Source organism: Carcharhinus amblyrhynchos, chromosome 33, assembly GCF_965287045.1.
Source record: "Carcharhinus amblyrhynchos chromosome 33, sCarAmb.v2.hapA, whole genome shotgun sequence".
Lineage (NCBI taxonomy): Eukaryota > Metazoa > Chordata > Chondrichthyes > Carcharhiniformes > Carcharhinidae > Carcharhinus > Carcharhinus amblyrhynchos.
In genome coordinates, this window is record NC_137356.1 from 17,045,768 (window position 1) to 17,071,992 (window position 26,225).

The 26,225-nt window shown below is 48.5% G+C and overlaps 1 protein-coding gene across 1 annotated transcript in view; it reads right to left on the reverse strand.

Moving 5' to 3' along the window:
• Window positions 1-5,633: 5,633 nt before the first annotated feature.
• Window positions 5,634-26,225, reverse strand: part of LOC145360920 (adhesion G protein-coupled receptor L1-like) — a 243,217-nt gene continuing 222,625 nt past the window's right edge. Inside the window, exon 23 of the mRNA XM_080216426.1 lies at window positions 5,634-5,738. Within this exon, the coding sequence (XP_080072552.1) occupies window positions 5,634-5,738 (105 nt within the window). The remainder of the gene's footprint in view (window positions 5,739-26,225) is intronic.

Genomic DNA, 26,225 nt, shown 5'->3' on the forward strand with positions numbered 1-26,225 from the left:
CCACCCAGGCTCTATCCCCACATATTTACCCTGCTAATTCCCCTGACACTATGGGGCAAATTACCACTGCCAATCCACCAAACCCGCACATCTTTGGACACTAAGAGGCAATTTATCATAGCTAATCCACCCAACCCGCACATCTTTGGACACTAAGAGGCAATTTATCATAGCTAATCCACCCAACCCGCACATCTTCAGAATGTGGGAGGAAACCAATAGAGTAAAATTTAGTTATTAGTCGCAAGTAAGGCTTCCATTAACACCGCAATGAAGTTACTGTGAAATTGCCCGAGTTGCCACACTCTGGGGCCTGTTCGGGCCAATGCAGCCTAACCAGCACGTCTTTCAGACTGCGGGAGGAAGCTGGAGGAAACCCACGCAGATACGGGGAGAACGTGCAAACTCCACACAGACAGTGACCCAAGACCAGAACGGAATCCTGGTCCCTGGTGCTGTGAGGCGGCAGTGATGATTCACCGTGCTACTGAAGAAGTGCTGTGCTGTTGGAGGTGCCGTTGTCTTGGATGAGATGTTAAACCGAGGCCTCACCTGCTCTTTGAGCAGGTATAAAGAATCCTAGGACACAGTGATGAAGGAAGGCAAGGGAGTTCTCCCTTGGTGTTCTGGCCAGTATTTATCCGTGATGTGGAGATGCTGGTGTTGGACCGGGGTAAACACAGTAAGAAGTCTCACAACACCAGGTTAAAGTCCAACAGGTTTATTTGATAGTAAAACCCACTAGCTTTCGGAACGCTGTCCCTTCGTCAAGTGAGTGGAGAGTTCTGATCACAAACAGGGCAAATACTGATCCACGATAGATCAGCCATGATCTTATTGAATGGCGGGGCAGGCTCGAAGGGCTAGATGGCCTACTCCTGCTCCTATTTCTTATGTTCTTCAGTAAAGACACACACAGTTTACAGAACACTGATTAGAACGCGAGTCTTTACAGTGATTCAAGTCTTAAAGGTGCAGACAATGTGAGTGGAGAGAGCATTAACCTAAACTGTGTGTGCCTTTATATGCCCTTCTCAAGGGGTAACTAGGGATGGGTAATAAATGCCGGCCCAGCCAGTGACACCCAGGTCCCAAAAATGAATAAGAAGAACCTAATCGCTGGGAATTTACCGCCTCGCCCACCCTCTCGGAATGGGAATCTTCGTTGGCATCTGGCAGGATTTTACGATCTTGCCGAAGTGAGGCTGTAAAATCAGTCAGACTAACCCAGGAACAGTTTGCAATGGGCTTTACTCAGCAACTGGGGAACCTGCTTCTCCAAGTCACAGTTAATACAGAAAGATTGCCGATGACACGAAGGTCGGAGGTGTTGTGGATAGTCTGGAGGGATGTCAGAAGTTGCAGTGAGACATAGATAGGATGCAAGACTGGGCGGAGAAGTGGCAGATGGACTTCAACCTGGATAAATGTGTCATGGTCCATTTTGGCAGGTCCAATGGGATGCAGGAGTACAATATCAAGGGTAGGAGTCTTAGCAGTGTTGAAGAGCAGAGGGATCTTGGGGTCCGGGTCCATAGGACTCTGAAATCGGCCTCGCAGGTGGAGGATGTGGCCGAGAAGGCGTATGGTGTACTGGCCTTCATTAATCGAGGGATTGAGTTTAGGAGTCGGGAGGTAATGCTGCAACTTTATAAGACCCTTGTCAGACCCCACTTGGAGTACTGTGCGCAGTTCTGGTCACCTCATTACAGGAAGGATATGGAAGCTATTGAGAGGGTGCGGAGGAGATTTACAAGGATGTTGCCTGGATTGGGAGGCATGCCTTATGAGGATAGGTTGAGGGAGCTCGGTCTTTTCTCCCTGGAGAGACGAAGGTTGAGAGGTGACCTGATAGAGGTTTATAAAATGTTGAGAGGAATAGATAGGGTGGATTCTCGGAGGCTATTTCCCAGGGCTGGAATGGTCACTACGAGAGGACACAGGTTTAAGGTGCTGGGGAGCAGGTACAGAGGAGATGTCAGGGGTAAGTTTTTCACTCAGAGGGTGGTGAGTGAGTGGAATCGGTGGTGGTGGAGGCAAATTCGATAGGGTCTTTTGAGAGACTTCTGGATGAGTACATGGGACTTAATAGGATTGAGGGTTATAGGTAAGCCTAGTAGGTAGGGATATCATCGGCGCAACTTGTGGGCCGAAGGGCCTGTTTGTGCTGTAATTTTTCTATGATTCTGTTCTATGATTCTTCTTTCTGCAGAGGAGTTGCCGCTAGCCGTCTACTGATGTGGATCGAGCCTTGGGATTAGATATGACACTCTGGCCTCACAGGCAGGATTCAGAAGGTTTGAACCTCACTCCAAATCGCTGCAGCAAATGGGGAGTAGAGCAGAGTTCCTAACTGGTAGATTAAGTAAGATATCTAAGCGGTGATGTTTCTTGATTGAGAATGGATGCGTGCCAGAGGATTGGAGAGGAGCGAGTGTAATATTCATTTTCAAATAGACCCATTCTGGATAATTACACTCAGTTTAAACATCTGCGCTTGGAACAATTAAGGAATTTTATAAGAAAATTAACCTCTTCTGAATAAATTCTGTGCGGGTTCTCCCTCAGAGACAAAATGTTTATTCAAATTCAAAATCATTGCCCACGCCGTGATCTCGGAGAAGCTGAATTCGGATAGCACCTTTTGTAACCTCATGGAATTGTTTGTGGGAACTTGCTACATGGGTTCTGTTCCTCCTGCGTTACAAACATGACCACACATCAAAAATTACTGCTGGAATTCTCTGGCCGTTCACGCCGGCGGGATTCTCCAGTCCCGCCGGCAGCACACACCCGTCCACCGGCCTGGGGTGAAGTCCCATCTACAGCAGAGAATCCTGCCACTAGCACTACCTCCTACTGGCGGGAAACACGCATTTGGGAGAACAGAGAATCTTGCCTGACTTTATTCTTCATTCGATCACAGGACATGGACATTGTTGGCTAGGCCCAGTGTTTACTGCCCATTCCTAATTGCCCCTTGAGAAGCTGGTGGTGAGCATCTCTTGAATCGCTGGAGTCCATGTGGCAAAGGTACACCCATATGCTTTTGGAACATTGGCTTTTATAAAGTATTGAGTACAAGAGTTGGAATGTTATGGTAAGGTTGTATAAGGCATTGGTGAGGCGGAATTTAGAGTATTGTGTACAGTTTTGGTCACCTAGTTACAGGAAGGATGTAAATAAGGTTGAAAGAGTGCAGAGAAGGATGTTGCCGGGATTTGAGAAGCTGAGTTACAGAGAGAGATTGAATAGGTTAGGACTTTATTCCCTGGAGAATGAGGGGAGATTTGATAGAGGTGTATAAGATTTTGATGGGTGTCGATAGAGTGAATGCAAGCAGGCTTTTTCCACTGAGGCTAGGGGAGAAAAAAAACCAGAGGGCATGGGTTAAGGGTGAAGGGGGAAAAGTTTAAAGGGAATATTAGGGGAGGGATTCTTCACACAGAGAGGGTGGGAGTGTGGAATGAGCTGCCGGATAAATGTGAGCTCACTTTTAACATTTAAGAAAAACTTGGAGGGGTTCATGGATGAGAGGGGTGTGGAGGGATAGGGTCCAGGTGCAGGTCAGTGGGACTAGGCAGGGAAATGGTTTGGCACAGACCAAACCAGGCCTGTTTCTGAGCTGTAACGTTCTATGGTTCTATGGTTCACAGTGCTGTTAGGCAGAGAGTTCCAGCAGCAGAGCAGCAATGGGACAGGTTAGTCTGCGGGGTGAAATATGAGAAAGTTTAATGGAAGTTACTACCAGGGGCAGATATAAATTTCAAGTGAGCATTGGAGATAGTGCTGGTGATGGGGAGAGATGAAAAGGGTACAGAAGATTTGTAAAGTGTACACAATGGCACCTTTCACCAGGGAACCGGCAGTTAACAGGGGCACCAAACACAAAGATACAATTTCCAAAACACAAAGTGGGAAATGAATCCAACCACAAATATAACAAAGATTTCGAAGAGTAAATCAGTCAGCAAAGTGTAAAGCAAGAATGATAGTGATGTGGGGGATAGTCACTCCCCTGAGTCCTGTAGGTATGAAGATACTGAATATTTTTCCTGCCACAGAAAAGGCCATTTAAGGCATCAGTGCAAAAGCAGCTCGACTCAGTAGCTAAGTGAGTGTCACAGTGTATAATGTGGAAGAAGCTGGCACCAATGGTTTAGCTTCCATAGAATTCATACACTGCAGAAGAAGGCCATTTGGCCCATCGAGTCTGCACTGACTCTCCAAAAGAGTGTCTTCCTCAGGCTCACACTCTCAACTTATCCCTGTAATCCTGCACTTTTACCTTGGATTGGTCCTAACCTGTACATCGTGAACACTAAGGGGCAATTTAGCATGGCCAATCCACCTAACCTGCACAGCTTTGGTCACTAAGGGGCAAGTTAACATGGCCAATCCACCTAACCTACACATCTTTGGACATTAAGGGACAATTTAGCATGGCCAATCCACCTAACCTGCACATCTTTGGACACTAAGGGGCAATTTAGCATGGCCAATCCACCTAATCTACACATCTTTGGACACTAAGGGGCAAGTTAACATGGCCAATCCACCTAACCTACACATCTTTGGACACTAAGGGGCAATTTAGCATGGCCAATCCACCTAACCTACACATCTTTGGACACTAAGGGGCAATTTAGCGTGGCCAATCCACCTAACCTGCTCATCTTTAGACACTAAGGGACAATTTAGCATGGCCAATCCACCTAACCCGCACATCTTTGGACACTAAGGGACAATTTAGCATGGCCAATCTACCTAACCTACATATCTTGAGATACTAAAGTGCAACTTAGCATGGCCAATCTTTCAGTATTGAGTCCCTGGTGTTGTGAGGCAGCAGTGCTAACCACTGTTGAATAAACATGAGATCATTTTCAGTGACAAGTTAGATAAAAGTTCTGCAGGTGAAGATCTGTGTGAGTCCAGGATGAGGCATCACCTTAATGTTTTAGGGCAAGAACATTATTGTATCCTTATGACAAATTAAATTAAACAGATTGAAATAACTTGGCATTATCCAGTTCTCGGAATGGGCGACACCAATAGTGTCGGTGTTGAAGCCAAACAAGGCTGTCCAAATGTGTGGGGACTAAATGTTAACAGTTGGATAAATAGCCAGTCCTGAAGATTGAAGACCTGGAGGTCAATCTTATATAAAGATATGAGACAAGCTGATGCAAGCCAGGTCAGATACTTCTGAAGCTTGTCTGACATGTACTGTTTTATGTTGAATTTGGCGAGGATAAGCATGGGAGGTTTCACTCCAGTTGTGATTCAACTGACTCAAATTTAATGAAGAATATTGTTGACATGTAGAGTGAGACAATTAGCAAAAACTTTTAACAATGACAAACAAGAAACACAGCAACAACAATAATGTACAACTCTTAAGCAAATAGCTCTAATGTGCTCCAACAAAAGCCAACATCCCATACAAAAAAACCCTCCAAATACACACATAGGATAATGCCTACGTGTTATAGGAATCTAGCCCCCTGGGCTGAAAATCCCTTGTGAAGGAACTCAGAGGTTGCAGTCGAATCTGTTCACCAAAACACAGGGTGGCACAGTGGTTAGCACTGCTGCCTCACAACACCAGGGTCCTGGGTTCGATTCCCAGCTCAGGTCACTGTCTGTGTGGTGTTTGCACATTCTCCTCGTGTCTGCGTGGGTTTCCTCTGGGTGCTCTGGTTTCCTCCCACAGTCTGAAAGTCAGGTGGATTGACCTGAACGGGCATGGAAGTGTGTCAATTAGTGGATTTTGGCAGTAATATCATTGCAGTGTTAATGTAAGCCTTACTAATAAATAATCGGCAGAATGGCAATCAGCCTCTCCTTCAGCGAAACGATAATAGTTTCAGAACCAAACAAAGAGAAGAATAGGGAGTGAGACAGATTGCTTCTTAGCTTGTTGCTATACAGTGTCCAACACACCATCCAAAACAAACCTGAACACTCAATGGAAAAATACCCTATCCCCTGACTGGCCCAGTTCAGCTCCACATCCCTGAAGCTGTGAGCGGCATAGAGCATAGAAAAACTACAGCACAAACAGGCCCTTCGGCCCACAAGTTGCGCCGATCATATCCATACCTACCAGGCCAGAGAACTACCTGTAACTCCCAATCCCATTAAATCCCATGTACTCATCCAGAAGTCTCTTAAAAGACCCTATTGAATTTGTCTCCACTGCCGGCAGCCGATTCCACTCACTCACCACCCTCTGAGTGAAAAACTTACCCCTGACATCCCCTCTGTACCCGCTCCCCAGCACCTTAAACCTGTGTCCTCTTCTTTCGATATTTTTTTTAAAAAACTTTCTTAAAGGTACACTCGCACGAGAACGTATATCAGCAACTGGAATTGGACAATACTTCCTGAGGTGGCATCGCAATGAAAAAAACGTACACATTTCGCACCGTTGGTGTGTCTCTATTTACCAGAGGGCATTGGAAAATCTGTTGGAAGGGCTGCCACGCTTTGAAGACATTGCTATCACTGGATAAATGATAAGAGGGCACGACCTCAGGTTAAAGGGACGATCCTTTAAAACAGAGACGAGGAGGAATTTCTTCAGCCAGAGAGTGGGGAATCTGTGGAACTCTTTGCCGCAGAGGAGGCCAGTTCACTGAGTGTCTTTAAGACAAAGAACAAAGAACAAGGGGGAACAGGCCCTTTGGCCCAACGAGCCCGTGCCGCCATTTTAACATTACCAGTCCCCCCTCCACCCATGACCCTTATCTACGCTTATGGCACTCCACATTGAGGGGAGACTAATTTAGGGACAATTTATTACGCCAATCAGCCGAAGAGCACATCTTTGGGGTGTGGGAGGAAACCGGAGCACCCGGAGAAAACCCACGCAAGCACGGGGAGAATGCGCAAACTCCCACAGACATCGGCCCAAATCCATGTATCTGCACAGCAAACAGTGATAGTCACTGAGCTGTCGTCTTGCCTGTCAGCTGGTCCAGTTTAAGCGTACACTAATGACGTGAAGCGCTAGGCAACTCTCGAAACTTCCAAGAGCAGCCCTCGTACGACCCATTGCGTGTATGCCCCTCGTTGGACAACAAGGTGGACTGAATCGCCTGTGGATTAAAAGAGAAAAACATCAATATCATCCACATCCTTATACAAACATTCAAGGGAATCCCCAGAAGCTCAAAAGTAAAACAAGTGAGCCAGAAAATACGTTGGAAGGTTCCTCGGGATATCCCAAGAGATAGATAGATTCTTGATTAATAATTGGATCAGGGGAAAAGGCAGGAGAATGGAGATGAGAAAAGTATCAGCCATGATTGAATGGCGGAGCAGACTCGATGGGCTGAGTGGCCTCATTCTGCTCCTATGTCTTATGGGTGACAGAGGATGAGCATCTAGCTGACTGACAGGAGGTGCTAAAAAGATAGCAAGAGGCTGGAGTTTGCCTCAAGAAGGAGAAATACCCTCAGGCAGCCTCCCTGGGGTACCGTGCTGACGCAGAAGGATTTTTTTCTGATGCAGGTTTCACTAAAGCTGCGTGGTCTCTCAGCTCCGGAGAGGAGAGGCGAGAGTGCGGATTTACAGGTGGCAATGGCTGGGATGGAGTTTGGATCCAGTTGGAGAAACCGAGGCTCAGGGGGAGGAGAAAAGAATGATTAGGTGAGGCCTAATCCACTTATCTTTTCCTCGACAGGGTAAATGGATGGTTATACGGTGACAGATACCGGCAGTCTGAGATGATATTATGGTTCAGAAAGTCCAAAGGTTGAATCATAGAACCCTACAGTGCAAAAAGGAGGCCCTTCGGCCCATCGAGTCTGCACCGAACACAATCCCACCCAGGCCCATATCCCTACTTATTTACCCACTAATCCCTCTAACCTTCACATCCCGGGACACTAAGGGGCAATTTCTTAGCATGGCCAATCAGCCTAACCCGCACATCTTTGGACTGGGGGAGGAAACCCACGCAGACACGAGGAGAATGTGCAAACTCCACACAGGCAGTGACCCGAGCCGGGAATCGAACCCAGGACCCTGGAGCTGTGCTACCCGTGTGTGGGTTAACTTGATTGACCGTGCTAAACTGCCCCTTAAGTGTCAGGCAGACTAGCAGGGTAAATAGGTGGGGTTACGGAGATAGGGTGGGATTGGGGTCAGTGCAGACTCGATGGGCTGAGTGGCCTCTTGCGGCACTGTAAGGGTTCTACGATTCTGTACGGAGGTGAGACTAGAGAAACAGCTGATTGGTGAGTCAGTTCCAGTGGGGATTTTCCAGTGGGAGAGAGGGAGAACAATAGTGAAGGGGATTCTGCAGTCAGGGGAACAGATAGGCACTATTATGGCCACCAACGTGACTCCAGGTTGGGGTGTTGTCCAGGGTGTCACTGAATAGGTGTAGGGCACCGTGAAGTGGAATGATGGTGGGGGGATGTTGTGGTTATAAGGCAGAGGTCATGGTACATGTTAATAACATAGGCAGAACTCCCGGCTCGGGTCACTGTCTGTGTGGAGTTTGCACATTCTACCCATGTCTGCGTGGGTTTCCTCCGGGTGCTCCGGTTTCCTCCCACAGTCCAAAGATGTGCGGGTTAGGTTGATTGGCCATGCTCAATTGCCCCTTAGTGTCCAGGGATGTGTAGGTTAGAGGGATTAGTGGGTATAATATGTAGGGATATGGGGGTAGGGCCTGGGTGGGATTGTGTTCGGTGCAGACTTGATGGGCCGAAGGGTCTCTTTCTGCACTGTAGGATTCTATATTAAATATATATTAAAGAGGGATGAGGTTTTGCATCAAGATTTAGAATCATAGAAACCCTACAGTACAGAAAGAGGCCATTCGGCCCATCAAGTCTGCACCGACCATAATCCCGCCCAGACCCTACCCCCATATCCCTACACATTTACCCACTAATCCCTCTAACCTACACATCCCTGGACACTGAGGGGCAATTATAGCATCAACCTAACCCGCACATCTTTGGACTGTGGGAGGAAACCGGAGCACCCGGAGGAAATCCACGCAGACACGGGGAGAATGTGCAAACTCCACACAGACAGCGACCCGAGCCGGGAATCGAACCCAGGTCCCTGGAGCTGTGAAGCAGCAGTGCTAATCCACTGTGCTACCGTGCTGCCCATGGTAACTAGGCAGTAGCTCCTAGCTATTTCAGGGAGCTAGGCAGTAGACTATGTAGAGGGTGGCATGGGTGGCACAGTGGTTAGCACTGCTGCCTCACAGGGCCAGGGATCTGGGTTCAATTCCAGGCTCGGGTCACTGTCTATGTGAACAAAGAACAACACAGCACAGAAAACAGGCCCTTTGGCCCTACAAGCCCACACTGCCCATTTTAACACTCAGTGAGTGTCTCACTCCAATCCTTCTTCTAAATATGACTTTTGTCCACGTCTCGTGGACTCCACAATAAAGGGGTGAAGTTTGCGCATTCTCCCCGTGTCTGCGTGGGCTTCCTCCGGGTGCTCCGGTTCCCTCCCACAGTCCAAAGATGTGCGGGTTAGGTGGATCGGCCGTGCTACATTGCCCTCAGTATCAGGGTGAGTGGCAGGGTAAGTATGTGGGGTTGCAGGAAAAGGGCCTGGGTCAGATAGTGGCTGGTACAGGCCCGACGGGCTGAATGGCCTCCTTTTGCACCGTAGGGGTTCTACAATAAAAAGCAGGAACCTCTCGTATCGTAATCTCTGGATTACTCCCAGCGCCACGTGCCAGTGAGCACAGAAATAGCAAGATAATGCGGATGAATGCGTGATTTAAGAATTGGTGCAGGAGAGAGAGCTTTTGATTCCTGGACCACTGTTTCTGAGGAAGGTGTGGCCTGTACAAGTGGGACGGTCTACATGTGAACCAGAGCGGAACTAACATCCTTGCTGGCAGGTTTGCTAATGCTCTTGGGAAGATTTTAAACTAATTTGGCACAGGGAAGGGGGGGGAAACGCAGATTGCTGGCTGATTAGGGACACAGCACAACACAGTAAAACAGCTCAGAGGGAGTGCTGATGTATTACATTTTCAAGGGAGTAAGACAACATAAGAACATAAGAAATAGGAGCAGGAGTCGGCCATCTAGCCCTTCGAGCCTGCCCCGCCATTCAATAAGATCATGGCTGATCTGAAGTGGATCAGTTCCACTTTCCCGCTTTCTCCCCATAACCCTTAATTCCCCTGTCTATCGGAAACCTATCTACCCGTGACTTAAATATATTCAGCGAGGCAGCCTCCACCACTTCAATGGGCAGAGAATTCCAGAGATTCACCACCCTTTGAGTGAAGAAGTTCCTCCTCAACTCCGATCTAAACTGCTCCCCCCGCTTATCTTGAGGCTGTGCCCTCGAGTCCTGCTGTCCTTTCTAAGTGGGAAGAATCTCTCTACCTCTACCCTATCCATCCCCTTCATTATCTTATACGTCTCTATAAGATCCCCCCTCATCCTTCTAAACTCCAACGAGTACAGACCCAGTCTATTTAGTCTCTCTTTATAGTCCAACCCCCTCATCTCTGGTATCAGCCTAGTGAACCTCCTCTGCACTCCCTCCAAGGCCAATATATCCTTGCCCAAGTGCGGCGACCAAAACTGCACACAGTACTCCAGCTGCGGCCTCATCCTTCCTGTAACTAGGTGACCAAATGTGTTCTGACCGGATTTGATGCATTCTGTGTATAAAACAGGGAGAAGGAGATGAGCTCAAGCTGGGACTCTCTGCTTTGTAGCCAGCGGTTTTAATTGTCACTGCTGATTTGGCAGAGTATCACTCAGGCAGGTGTGGTTGTTGATGAGGGGCCTGTGTACCTGACCCCTGCGGTGCGGGCTGGCACCAGATGCAAACAGTGCAACAAAATTCCTCATTTTTCTCTTAATTACGGGTTTATTGAACAAGCCTGGCTGTGACGGAACCGCCTGCAGCTCGGGGCAATTGTGGGACGCGCTAACAACATCCTGGGCATTTACATAGCGCCTTCAATGCAATGAACTGTTCCCAAAGCTCTTCACCGGAATGTAACCAAGCAACCGACCTCTATAAAGGACAGAATTCCTGATTGCGATGATCTGCACCTACAAAGGCGCTCGGCGGAGCAAGAGTTAAGGTAAGACTGGAGGGTGGCATCACCCCACGGTGTAATGTCCACATTTACGTAGCTCTGGAGAACTGTCTACACCTCCCGCTGCCTCAGGAAAGCAGCCAGCATAAGAACATTATAACTAGGGGCAGGACTAGGCCATCTGGCCCCTCGAGCCTGCCCCGCCATTCAATAAGAACATAGAACACTACAGCACAAACAGGCCCTTCGGCCCACAAGTTGTGCTGATCATATCCAAACCTACCAGGCCTACCTATAACCCTCAATCCCATTAAATCCCATGTACTCATCCAGAAGTCTCTTAAAAGACCCCAGAGAGTTCGCCTCCACCACCACCGACGGCAGCCGATTCCACTCACTCACCACCCTCTGAGTGAAAAACTTACCCCTGACATCTCCTCTGTACCTGCTCCTCAGCACCTTAAACCTGTGTCCTCTCGTAGCGACCATTTCAGCCCTGGGAAATAGCCTCCGAGAATCCACCCTATCTATTCCTCTCAACATTTTATAAACCTCTATCAGGTCACCTCTCAACCTTCGTCTCTCCAGGGAGAAGAGACCGAGCTCCCTCAACCTATCCTCATAAGGCATGCCTCCCAATCCAGGCAACATCCTTGTAAATCTCCTCTGCACCCTCTCAATAGCTTCCACATCCTTCCTGTAGTGAGGCGACCAGAACTGCGCACAGTACTCCAAGTGGGGTCTGACCAGGGTCTTATAAAGTCTTATAAATAAGATCACGGCTGATCTTTTTTGTGGACTCATCTCCACTTACCCACCGCTCACCATAACCCTGAATTCCTTTACTGTTCAAAAATTTATCCATCCTTGCCTTAAAAACATTCAATGAGGGAGCCTCAACTGGGCGAGGGATTCCACAGATTCACAACCCTTTGGGTGAAGAAGTTCCTCCTCAACTCACTCCTAAATCTGCTCCCCCTTGTTTTGAGGCCATGCCCTCTAGTTCTAATTTCCCCTGCCAGTGGAAAGAACTTCCCTGCTTCTATCTTATCTATTCCCTTCATAATCCTATATGTTTCTATAAAATTCGTTCAAGAGATATGGGTGTTGCTGTCTAGACCACCATTCACTGCCTGTCCCCACTTGTCGTTTGGTTTTGTGCTCAGGCCCTTCATAATATATATGTTTCTCTAAGACTACCCCTCATTCTTCTGAATTCCAATGAGTATAGCCCCAGTCTACTCAGTCTCTCCTCAGAAGCCAATCCTCTCAACTCCGGAATCAACCTAGTGAATCTCCTCTGTACCCCCTCCAGTGCCAGTATATCCTTTCTCCAGTAAGGAGACCAAAACTGTACACAGTACTCCAGGTGTGGCCTCACCAGCACCTTTACAGCTGCAACATAACCCCACTGTTTTCAAACTCCATCTCTCCAGCATAATTAAGAACCCCACACGTCCCGGGCATACGCCGCGTGGAGTTTGCACATTCTCCCTGTGTCTGCGTGGGTTTCCTCCGGGTGCTCCAGCTTCCTCCTGCAGTCTGAAAGACGTGCTGGTTAGGGGGCATTGGCCGTGCTAAATTCTCCCTCAGTGTAACCCAAACAGGAGTGTGGCGACTAGGGGATTTTCACAGTAGCTCCATTGCAGTGTTAATGTCAGCCTACTTGTGATGAATAAATAAACTTTACTCAGGAAAAGTCATCAACCTGAACTCTGTTAATTCTGTTTCTCTCCACACAGATGCAGACAAGTCTGCTGCGTATTCACATCATCTTTTCTTCTTAGTTTAGATTTTTAGCATCTATCGCATTTTGTTTTGTGTACAGAGGACAGGTGACCAAAAACGTGGCAAATGAATATCATAATGAACATCTTAAAAAAAGGGAAACCCAGGTTGAGACAGGGAGAGGTTTAGGGAGGGATTTCCAGAGCTTAGAGTACCAGGAATCATAAAATCCCTACAGTGCAGAAGGAGCCATTCAGCCCATTGAGACTGCACTGACCACAGTCCCACCCAGGCCCTATCTCCATAACCCCTTGCATTTACCCTACCAATCCTCCTGACACTAAGGGTCAATTTAGCACGGCCAATCAACCTAACCCGCACATCTTTCAGACTGTGGGAGGAAACCGGAGCACCCGGAGGAAACCCACGCAGACACGGGGAGAATGTGCAAACTTAACACAGACAGTGACCCGAGCCGGGAATCGAACCGGGTCCCTGGCGCTGTGAGGCAGCAGCGCTAACCCACTGTGCCACTGTGAGGGCATGGCCACTAATGAATAGACAATTGTAATATCTGTTTATCTCTTGCCTTATCTCTATTCTTTGTTTTACTACATCGTCCCAAACTCGATCTCTTGCCCCAAATATATAGTTTTAAATCTTCTCGCCCGTCCCCAGTCCAGCGAGTAGTGAGGGCCTGAAAGGAGTTGATCAGGAGGCTGAGAATTTTGGCAGAGCAGCTCAGACGCCAGTGTAGATCAGCAAACAGGGAGCGGAGAGCTGGATGGGACTTGGGGGTGAGGTGGGTGATGGGCAGCAGAGGTTAGGCTGGTAGAGGGTGAGAGGCTGACCAAGGGACTATTAGACCAGCCATAAAGGCTTGGGTGATGGTTCCAACAGCTAAACACGGAGTGGAGAAGGTGCAGAGGGTGAAGCAGGTGGACTTGATGACGTGGAAAATACACACCGTGGAGACAGATCGACACTGCGATATCCCACTCTAATATCCCCGCTACAATATCCCACTTCAGTATCCCCACTGCAAAATCCCACTTCAGTATCCCCACAGACATATCCCACTCCAGCATCCCCAATACAATATCCCACTCCAGTATCCCCACTGCAATATCCCACTCCAGTATCCCCACAGACATATCCCACTCCAGCATCCCCAATACAATATCCCACTCCAGTATCCCCACTGCAATATCCCACTCCAGTATCCCCACAGACATATCCCACTCCAGCATCCCCAATACAATATCCCACTCCAGTATCCCCACTGCAATATCCCACTCCAGTATCCCCACAGACATATCCCACTCCAGTATCCCCACTCCCATATCCCACTCCAGTATCCCCACTCCCATATTCCACTCCAATTTTCCCACTATAATATCCCACTCCAGTATCCCAACTGCAATATCCCACTCCAGTATCCTCACTACAATATCCCACTTCAGTATCCCCACTGCAAAATCCCACTCCAGTATCCCCACAGACATATCCCACTCCAGCATCCCCAATACAATATCCCACTCCAGTATCCCCACTGCAATATCCCACTCCAGTATCCCCACAGACATATCCCACTCCAGTATCCCCACTCCCATATCCCACTCCAGTATCCCCACTCCCATATTCCACTCCAATTTTCCCACTATAATATCCCACTCCAGTATCCCAACTGCAATATCCCACTCCAGTATCCTCACTACAATATCCCACTCCAGTATCCCAACTCCCATATCCCAGTCAAATTTTCCCACTACTATATCCCACTCCAGTATCCCTACTATAATATCCCACTCCAGTATCCCCACTCCCATATCCCATTCCAGTATCCCAACTGCAATATCCCACTACAGTATTCCCACTCCCATGTCCCACTCCAATTTTCCCACTACAATATCCCACTCCAATTTTCCCACTACAATATCCCACTCCAGTATCCCCACTACAATATCCCACTCCAGTATCCCTACTATAATATCCCACTCCAGTATCCCCACTGCAATATCCCACTCCAGTATCCCCACAGACATATCCCACTCCAGTATCCCCACTACAATATCCCACTCCAGTATCCCCACTGCAATATCCCACTCCAGTATCCCCACAGACATATCCCACTCCAGTATCCCCACTACAATATCCCACTCCAGTATCCCCACTACAATATCCCACTCCAGTATCCCCACTCCCGTATCCCCACTCCCATATCCCATTCCTGTGTCATCACTCTGGCATTTCTATTGGAGGTAAAGATGTCTTCTTGAACTGCTGCAACTCATGTTGTGAAGTTGAAGTTTATTTATTAACCCCCCCCCCACCTCCAGTTTACCAATCAGACCATTGAGGCCGGCCTATTGGATTTTGAACTCACTGATTAAGGATCTAATTGATGGGCCAATCACTGAGTCTTTACCTTGGACTTAACTGGGCGTGTCAGTTCCTCTGGCACTCCCAAAGTTGGGCTGCTGACCGCTGGCACTCTGTGTTGGAGTTTGTGGATAAAGGGATTTTGGCAAAGGGACTTCTGTTCCTGAGGATTTATTACAGATACTCACTGCAATATCCCACTGCAGCCAATGAGATTAGTTGTTTTTCTTCCTACATCTAGTGGTTCACAGGACAGACTTTCATCTCTTTCCCGTAGCTAGTTTTCCCTGGAACGGGAACACTCGGCTATTGACAGGATCTGAATGGGCGCCACTCCAGACAAAACATGGAGTCATTAATGTGGTTGGAAGGGGTTTAACACTCAACCTGTTTGGCTGCGTTATGAATGTACCTTCCTTCATCATCAAATCCTGATGTGGGATTTGAACCCCCGGAGCTTCTGGCTCAGAGGCAGGGATGCTAACCCACTGCGCCAAGGCATTACAGCCATTGAAACTCCTGTCCATTCCCCCTACTCTCTTTCTCCTGCTTCTGACCAGGGGTAACCATTTACCTCCAATTCCATGAGCTTCAACCTCAAGTCAGTTGAAGGATTTCATTTTCGGGAACTTTGGACAAATCACATCCATAAACATTCCGCCATCTTTACTCATAAAAAATATTTTAGTCAGATTAATCCTTGCTGGTTCTTTCCGACTATCCACTCTGTCCACGTCACTCAATCTTGTAAACCTCTATCAGGTCAACCTCCGTCGCTCCAGTGAGAACAAACCGAGTTTCTCCAACTTCTCCTCATAGCTAATACCCTCTGGATCAGGTAACCCCCTCTTCTGTACCCTCTCCAAAGCATCCACATCTTTTTGGCAGCTTGGCCATCAGAATTGTACACACTATTTTACACGAGGCCTGACTAAGGTTCTACAGGAAATCAAGAAAAAACTTTGCAAGGTTTTCATAGAACCCTACAGTGCAGAAAGAGGCCCTTCGGCCCATCGAGTCTGCACTGACCACAATCCCACCCAGGCCCTACCCCTATATCCCTACACATTTACCCGCTAACCTACACATCCCAGGACACTAAGGGGCAATTTCTTAGCATGGCCAATCAACCTAACCCGCACATCTTTGGACTGTGGGTGGAATCCAGAGCACCTGGAGGAAACCCACGCAGACACGAGGAGAATGTGCAAACTCCACACAGACAGTGACCCGAGCCGGGAATCGAACCCAGGACCCTGGAGCTGTGGAGCAGCAGTGCTAACCCACTGTGCTACCGTGTCACCCTCTTATAGTTAGTACAATGGCCGGGTTCTCACCTATTTCTCTAAGAAGCCCGTAGCTACATTGTCTCATTTCCAGTACACCTCAGGCAATTGTTCAGGCTCATGCCAATAATCCCATGGCCCTATTTCCCTGTGTTCTGGCAGATCTTTTCCTGCCATTTACTTGCTCACTCGTTGTCCCTCGTTCTTGAGATGTGGGCAGTTCTGGATAGACCTACATCTAATATCTCCACCCCCGACCATTACACTTGAGACTTAAGTAGTTAAAGTTTATTTATTAGTTGCAAGTAGGTTTACATTAACACTGCAATGAAGTTACTGTGAAAATCCCCCCTAGTGGTGCTGAAGACGCCTTCTTGAACTGCTGCAAACCATGTCGTGGAGATAAAGTTTATTTATTAGTCACACAAGTAAAGCTTACATTAACACTGCAATGGAGTTACTGTGAAATTCCCCTGTACTCCCACAGTACTGATAGATTTCCAGGGTTTTGACTCTGCTACAGAGAAGGAGCAGTGACAGATCTCAGGATGTGTGGAAATAGAGAGAAACCCGTAAGCCGTCATATTCCCATGTATCTTTTTTTATTCATTTGTGGGACCTGGGTGTCGTTGGCTGGGCCAGCGTTTATTGCCCTTGGAGGGCAGTTGAGAGTCAACCACATTGTTGTGGCTCTGGAGTCACATGTAAGCCAGACCGGGGTAAGGACGGCAGAGTTCCTTCCCTAAAGGAGCATTAGTGACCCAGATGGGTTCTTCCGCCACTGACATGGTCATCAATAGATCCTTAATTCCAGATATTTTTTATTGAGTCCATCTGCCGTGGTGGGATTCGAACTCGGGTTTCCAGAACATTAGCTGAGTTTCTGGTCTAACGATAATACCACGAGGCCATCGCCTCCCCGTTTGACCTTCTAGGTGTTAAGTTGGAGGTGGGTGCTGCAGGATCTTTACCACTATGCTGCTGTGTTCGTGCAGATTGGAGTGATGGAGTGTCGTTGATGGGCAGTGTTCAGCCGAGTGGGTCATAGAACCCTACAGTGCAGAAAGAGGCCATTCGGCCCATCGAGTCTGCACCGACCACAATCCCACCCAGGCCCTATCCCCATATCCCTACACATTTACCCACTAATCCCTCTAACCTACACATCTCAGGACACTAAGGGACAATTTCTTAGCACGGCCAATCAACCTAACCCGCACATCTTTGGACTGTGGGAGGAAATTGGTTGCCTGGATTGGGAGGGTTGCCTGGATTGGGAGGCATGCCTTATGAGGATAGGTTGAGGGAGCTCGGTCTCTTCTCCCTGGAGAGACGAAGGTTGAGAGGCGACCTGATAGAGGTTTATAAAATGTTGAGAGGTATAGATAGGGTGGATTCTCGGAGGCTATTTCCCAGGGCTGAAATGGTCGCTACGAGAGGACATAGGTTTAAGGTGCTGGGGAGCAGGTACAGAGGAGATATCAGGGGTAAGTTTTTCACTCAGAGGGTGGTGAGTGAGTGGAATCGGCTGCCGTCGGTGGTGGTAGAGGCAAACTCGCTGGGGTCTTTTAAAGACTTCTGGATGAGTACATGGGATTGGGAGTTACAGATGGTTCTATGGCTTGGTAGGTATAGATGTGATCGGCACAACTTGTGGGCCGAATGGCCTGTTTGTGCTGTAGTGTTCTATGAAACCCACACAGACACGAGGAGGATGTGCAAACTCCACACAGACAGTGACCCGAGCCGGGAATCGAACCCAGGAGCTGTGAAGCAGCAGTGCTAACCCGCTGTGCCACCGTGCTGTCCCAAATGACTGCCACAGTATTGAGTTTAATAAATGTGGAGTATAGATGGGATTCTCCAGCTGCGCTCACCCAGAAGTTCCACCAATAATCCACTTCCATGAACCTTTCGATGGAACCCCCCCCCACCCCACCCTCACCCACTAGAATCCCAACGGAAGGCGAGGTGGGAGAATTCCGGCCTATGACTATTGTAGATCATTCTGTAGATTATAACTATAGACCGGATTATGAATGTAGATTATAACTACGAGCCAGAGATCATTCACCTCCCTTTTCATTGTGGCATCACATTGTGTGCATTTGCACAAAGAACAATACAGCACAGGAACAGGCCCACTGGCCCTCCAAGCCTGCGCCGATCATGTTTACCTGTCTAGACCAATCTCCCTGTGCCCCTCTATTCCCCGTCCGTTCATGTGCCTATCAAGATAATCCTTAAATGTGACGAATGTAACTACCCCCACCACCTCACTTGGCAGTGCATTCCAGGCCCCCACCACCCTCTGTGTAAAAAAACTCCCCCCGCACATCTCCCCTGAACCTTTCCACCCCTTACCTTGAATTGTGCCCCCTTGTAATTCTCATTTCCACCCTGGGAAAAAGCTTCCCTATCCACACCCCTCATAATTTCATAAACTTCTATCAGGTCGCCCCCCCCCCTCAGCCTCCGTCTTTCCACGGGGAACAATCCCAATTTATTCAATCTCTCCTCTTAGCTAATACCCTCCATACCAGGCAACATCCTGGTATAGCTTTCCTGTACCCTCTCCAAAGTCCTTCTGGTAGTGCAGTGATCAGAATTGGACACAGTTTTCCAAATACAGCCTAACAACTGTGATATAATTTGCCTATCGTTTAGCTCAGTTGGCTGGTCAGCTGGTTTGTGATGCCAAGGGCGTGGGTTCAATTCCCGCACGGGTTGAGGTTATTCGTGAAGACCCCGCCTTCTTAACCTTACCCTTACCCCTCGCCTGAGGTCTGGTGGCATAAGGACATAAGAAACAGGAGCAGGAGTCGGCCATCTAGCCCTTCGAGCCTGCCCCGCCATTCAATAAGATCATGGCTGATCTGAAGTGGATCAGTTCCACTTTCCCGCTTTCTCCCCATAACCCTTAATTCCCCTGTCTATCAGAAACCTATCTACCCGTGACTTAAATATATTTAGCGAGGCAGCCTCCACCACTTCAATGGGCAGAGAATTCCAGAGATTCACCACCCTTTGAGTGAAGAAGTTCCTCCTCAACTCCGATCTAAACTGCCCCCCCCTTTATCTTGAGGCTGTGCCCTCTAGTCCTACTGTCCTTTCTGAGCGGGAAGAGTCTCTCCACCTCTACCCTATCCATCCCCTTCATTATCTTATACGTCTCTATAAGATCCCCCCTCATCCGTCTAAACTCCAACAAGTACAGACCCAGTCTATTTAGTTTCTCTTCATAGTCCAACCCCCTCAACTCCGGTATCAGCCTAGTGAACCTCCTCTGCACTCCCTCCAAGGCCAATATATCCGTGCGCAAGTGCGGCGACCAAAACTGCACACAGTACCCCAGCTGCAGGCTCGAAGGGCTAGATGGCCTACTCCAGCTCCTAATTCTTATGTTCTTAATAACGGTGTTGTCTTTCGTTGCGCACACGAGAATCTGGGACACCCAAGAATCAATTGAATTATAACTTCAGCTCTGACGAAGGGTCATCCAGACTCGAAACGTTGGCTCGATACTCTCTCCACAGACCTGCTGAGATTTTCCAGCATTGTCTGTTTTTGTATCAGATCCCAGCAGTTTGCTTTTAATCTAAAGCTTATTTATTTGGGTCGCAAGTGACGTTACATTAACACTGCAATGAAGTTACTAGAGGCCACACTCCTGTGTTCGGCTACGCTGAGGGAGAATTTAGCACGGCCAATGCACCCTAACCAGCACGTTCTTTTAGACCGTGGGAGGAAACCCACGCAGACACGGGGAGAATGTGCAGACTCCGCTCAGACAGTGACCCGAGCCAGGAATCGAACCTGGGTCCCTGGCGGCTGTGAGGCAGCAGCGCTAACCACCGCGCCATCCCTGAATAGTCTCGTTATTCACCCCGCAGACGGATCTGTCCCATTCCTGGGTCCTGGGAATCCAACCCAGGAATCGAACCCGGGTCCCTGGCACTAATAATGGGCATAATTTTGCCATCATTTTGCGAAACCTGGTTCGCCCTGTACCGAGGCTTGAAAATGGCCACGATGGGGACCACTTTGGCATTTAAATTGACTTAACGGGCTGCCCGCCCAACCTTACCATCACTTTACCACCGTGTTCGCCCATCCAGAATACAGCGGCCGAGGGGGTGAAGGGGATGCCACTTTGCTTGTGGTCCAGTGAGGGGAAGGGAGGAGGGGGCTTGCGGTTGGACTGAGTGGAAGTGGGGGGGGGGGGGGAGGGTATGGGGGATAAGGGGGTCAGTAATGTTGTGGAGGGGGTGGTGGGACAATGTCTGCCGGGGACGGGGGAAGGCATGATCCAGCCCGGGAGGGGAGCGGCATTCTATCATTTTTTTCTCCTGCGCGTGTGCAGATGGAGCTCCAGGATTTCGGGCGCGTGAAGCTCCAGCCACAGGATCCGGAATCGCTGGTATTATTTCGGGAAGAGTGCGTATTGGGGGTGCCTGAGAATGGGTCTAAAAGTCGGATCCGAAACACTCCCACTTAGAATAGAAATGGGCCTGATGCCTGCGGAATAGATTGTATAGATTCTGCGGGTGGGTTTTATTGTGGGGTGGGGGGAGGGGGAGGTAATATTAAGCGTGAACTGGCGTAATATTGAACTAACGAGCCCATTGAAGTCAAAACGAAATGGGCTTGTCTGTGGGCAGCGACAAAGCAGCGACTCCACACACAAGTTAAAACGAATCCGTTTTGTGCTAACGAAAGGCGAAATTGATTTTAAAAAGAAGCTACATTTTAAGAAGTTAATGTGTGTGATTAACAGATCAGATACGTGGGTTAATTCAAAGGCTGTGATTAGTGTAGCAACATGATCCCCTAATATTGTGGCTTCTGTTGCAAGCGTGTGTTTTTCCTGTTCTCGTCTGCCTAACCTCAGATGGATGATTACGGCTTGAAAGGCGTCACGGAGCAATGGAAGTATAGCTCTGATTACAGTCTTCCATCCCTCTGATCATCGGAGGCCTGTGAGGTGGAAATCTGTGCTGTCTCTGCGTCGTACAAAAGAATCTCTCATCCCAAATTCCGACTGCGTCTCAGGCTCTGTCAGGAACGCAGCCCAAAGAAATAGGGACTTAAGTGCTCGAATTATGTCCCTATTTGTTTGAGGACAGTGCTCACAGGTCTATTTGTCCATGGCCTGTGCATTGTCAGGGAGTGAAACTGCTAAGTGGAATCTGACAGGGCCCAGTGTAGCCGCTTCTGTCCATCCAGCCCTCGATGGGTTGACCTACAGAAGAGCTGAAGTCTGAGACTGCGAACGCAGGAGAACTGCAGGCATCAGCTACACTCGCTGCAAGGCCAGTCAACCTGGGAAAGGAGCCGGCCCGATTTAACTTGTCCGTCTGGTAAGTTGGCGTCGGCTAACGCACGTGATCTGCAGAAGGCAGTTCCACACCGAAAGAGTGATTAGGACGGCATGATGGCACAGCGGTTACCTCAGATCACCAGGGAGCCAAGTTCCATTCTGGCCTTGTCTGTGTGGAGCTGGCACATTCTCCCCGTGCCCGCGTGTATTCCTTCCGGGTGCACCGGTTTTCTCCCAAAGTCCAAAGATGTGCGGGTTAGGTCACGATAAATTGCCCCTAATTGTCCACAGATGTGCAAGCTAGGCAGATTGGCCATGATAAATTGCCCCTCAATGTCTAAAAATGTGTAGGTTTAGAGGATTGGCCATGCTAAATTGCCTCTTAGTGTCTAAAAATGGGCGGGTTAGGTGGATTGGCCATGCTAAATTGCCCCTTAGTGTCCAAAGATGTGCAGGTTATGTGGATTGGCCATGCTAAATTGCCCCTTAGTGTCTAAAGATGTGCACGTTAGGTGGATTGGCCATGCTAAATTGCCCCTTAGTGTCCAAAGATGTGCAGGTTAGGTGGATTGGCCATGCTAAATTGCCCCTTAGTGTCCAAAGATGTGCAAGTTATGTGGATTGGCCATGCTAAATTGCCTCTTAGTGTCCAAAGATGTGCAGGTTAGGTGGATTGGCCATGCTAAATTGCCCCTTAGTGTCCAAAGATGTGCAGGTTAGGTGGATTGGCCATGCTAAATTGCCCCTTAGTGTCCAAAGATGTGCAAGTTAGGTGGATTGGCCATGCTAAATTGCCTCTTAGTGTCCAAAGATGTGCAGGTTAGGTGGATTGGCCATGCTAAATTGCCCCTTAGTGTCCAAAGATGTGCAGGTTAGGTGGATTGGCCATGCTAAATTGCCCCTTAGTGTCCAAAGATGTGTAGGTTAGGTGGATTGGCCATGCTAAATTGCCCCTTAGTGTCCAAAGATGTGTAGGTTAGGTGGATTGGCCATGCTAAATTGCCCCTTAGTGTCCAAAGATGTGCAGGTTAGGTGGATTGGCCATGCTAAATTGCCCCTTAGTGTCCAAAGATGTGCAGGCTTGAATCATGCAGTGCAGAAGGTGCCCTCTGTGTCAATGTATGGAGTCATGGGTATAGAGCAGGGGGTGGGCCTGGGTGAGATGCTCTTTTGGTGGGCCATGCTCTGCAGGGCCCCCGTGACACACTAAATCTGTCCATGTATCCGCTTCATGGGGTTTACTGATGGAGATCAATCTTTGTTGTCACAGATATAAGTCTACCAGCACACACCAGCTCACGGCAAACCAGCCCAGAACAACGTACGCCCCCCTCCCCACCAACCCCCCAACCCAACCAACACAAATTCCCATGCCGATTCCAGTCCACACAGACCCATAACTTCAGCACACTCCCAACACTGCGCCCAGCAGCACAGGGGGCACCATTATTGGACTAAAGAGCTGGACCAATAGTCCATTAAAATGAGTTCAGACCTCACTGTGGCAGCTAGGGGAGAATTTTAAACTGAATCATTTAAATTAATCTGGAATTAAAAGTTAGCTTCATTATTAGTTGTCTTAAAAAAACCATCTGGTTCACTCATAGAAACATAGAAAAACTACAGCACAATACAGGTCCTTCGGCCCACAAAGTTGTGCTGAACATGTCCCTACCTTAGGCTTACCTATAACCCTCTATCTTACTAAATCCCATGTACTTATCTAAGAGTCTCTTAAAAGACCCTATCGAATCCGCCTCCACCACCACCGACGGCAGCCGATTCCACTCACTCACCACCCTCTGAGTGAAAAACTTACCCCTGACATCTCCTCTGTACCTGCTCCCCAGCACCTTAAACCTGTGTCCTCCCGTGGCAGCCATTTCAGCCCTGGGAAATAGCCCCCGAGAATACACTCGATCTATACCTCTCAACACTTTATAAACCTCTATCAGGTCGCCTCTCATCCTTTGTCTCTCCAGGGAGAAAAGACCGAGCTCCCTCAACCTATCCTCATAAGGCATGCCTCCCAATCCAGGCAACACGACAGCTCAGTGACTATCGCTGATTGCTGTGCAGACACATGGATTTGGGCCGGTGTCTGTGGGAGTTTGCGCATTCTCCCCGTGCTTGCGTGGGTTTTCTCCGGGTGCTCCGGTTTCCTCCCACACCCCAAAGATGTGCTACTAGGCTGATTGGAGGTAATAAATTGTCCCTAAATTAGTTTCCCTCAATGTGTAATTCCATAATCAAAGATAAGGGCCATGGGTGGAGAGGGGGCTCATAATGTTAAGATGGCGGCGCGGGCTCGTTGGGCCAAAGGGCCTGTTTCCTGGGCTTTTTTGTTCTTTGTAACATCCTTGTAAATCTCCTCTGCACCCTTTCAATGGCTTCCACATCCTTCCTGTAATGAGGTGACCAGAACTGAGCACAGTACTCCAAGTGGGGTCTGACCAAGGTCCTATAAAGCTGCCACATTATCTCTCGACTCCTAAACTCACTTTTTAGGTAAGGAAATCTGCAGTCCTTACCCAGTCTGGCTTACATTTCATTCCAGATCCAAGGCGATGAGGTTAATTCTTGAGTTAAGACACTCCGTTGTACCACAGTGCCACAGAAAACCATAATTAGAATAAAACCAGTCAGACCACACAGTCTTGGCACTAAAGACACACTCAGCCTGATCTGCAAGGTCTTCCTTGCTAATACCCCGGAATCCTGTGCTGAAATAAAGTGAAAGTTTATTTATCAGTCACAAGTAAGGCTTACATTAACACTGCGATGAAGTTACTGTGAAATTCCCCGAGTCGCCACACTCTGGCACCTGTTCAGGTCAATGCACCTAAACCAAATTAGGAGGGATGTCCAACAGTCTGTTTAAATAGCAGCCTTGCACGGTTATACTTAGGGGAGGCAATGGCCTTGTTGCTGGACTATTAATCCAGAAACTCAGCTGGGACCTGGGTTCGAATCCCGCCACGGCAAGTGCTGGAATTTGACTTCAATAAAAAATATCTGGAATTAAGTATCTACTGATGACTGTGAAACCAGTCGGAAGGATATATTGGCCTTGGAGGGAGTGCAGAGGAGGTTCACTAGGCTGGTACCGGAGATGAGGGGGTTGGACTATAAAGAGAGACTAAATAGACTGGGTCTGTACTCGTTGGAGTTTAGAAGGATGAGGGGGGATCTTATAGAGACGTATAAGATAATGAAGGGGATGGATAGGGTAGAGGTAGAGAGAGATTCTTCCCGCTCAGAAAGGATAGCAGGACTAGAGGGCACAGCCTCAAGATAAGGGGGGGGGGGGCAGTTCAGATCGGAGTTGAGGAGGAACTTCTTCACTCAAAGGGTAGTGAATATCTGGAATTCTCTGCCCGTTGAAGTGGTGGAGGCTACCTCGCTGAATATATTTAAGTCACAGGTAGATAGGTTTCTGATAGACAGGGGAATTAAGGGTTATGGGGAGAAAGCGGGAAAGTGGAACTGATCCACTTCAGATCAGCCATGATCTTATTGAATGGCGGGGCAGGCTCGAAGGGCTAGATGGCCTACTCCTGCTCCTATTTCTTAACATTGTCGGAAAAACCCATCTGGTTCACTAATGTCCCTTTAGGGAAGGAAATCTGCTGTCCTTACCCGGTCTGGCCTACGTGAGACTCCAGAGCCACAGCAATGTGGTTGACTCTCAACTGCCCTCTAAGGGCAACTGGAGATGGGCAATAAATACCGGCCCAGCCAGCGACACCAGTGTCCCATGAATAAATGAAAAAAGAACGTACTTAATCGCCAACTCCTCCATCACCGTCGCTGGGTATATCCTACAACGTTGGCAGGGCAGAGCAACCAGAGGTAGGGGCACAGTATGGAGGGAATGGTTCTGGGAGTCCTCAACATTGACTCCAGATTCCATGAAGTTGGGGTGGGGTGAGACAGGGGCAGGGAGATACCCTAGTGATTATCGCCCTCCTGCTTAGCTGATGAATCAGCATTCAGCACCACTTGGCAAACACAATGAACGTTCTCTGGGTAGGGCACCTAATGCCCATCAGTGAGAGTGGTTCAGTAGCAGCATGGCTACCTGAGTTGGCCAGGTCCTGAAGGGGCAGGCTGGGGTCTCTGGCAAGCGGTGAAGCAACCAGTATGAGGGAAAGCCTACCTGACCTCGTCCTAAACATCTGCCAGTCTCAGACGCATCTATTCATGGTGTTAGTGATTGGAGTGACCTTGTGCAGACAGACAATCTTCTTCACGCTATTTTTAGGGAAGGAACTCATGATAATGAGAGGGTGCAGAGGAGATGTACAAGGATGTTGCCTGGATTGGGAGGCATGCCTTATGAAGATAGGTTGAGGGAGCTTGGTCTCTTCTCCCTGGAGAGACGAAGGTTGAGAGGCGACCTGATAGAGGTTTATAAAATGTTGAGAGGAATAGATAGGGTGGATTCTCGGAGGCT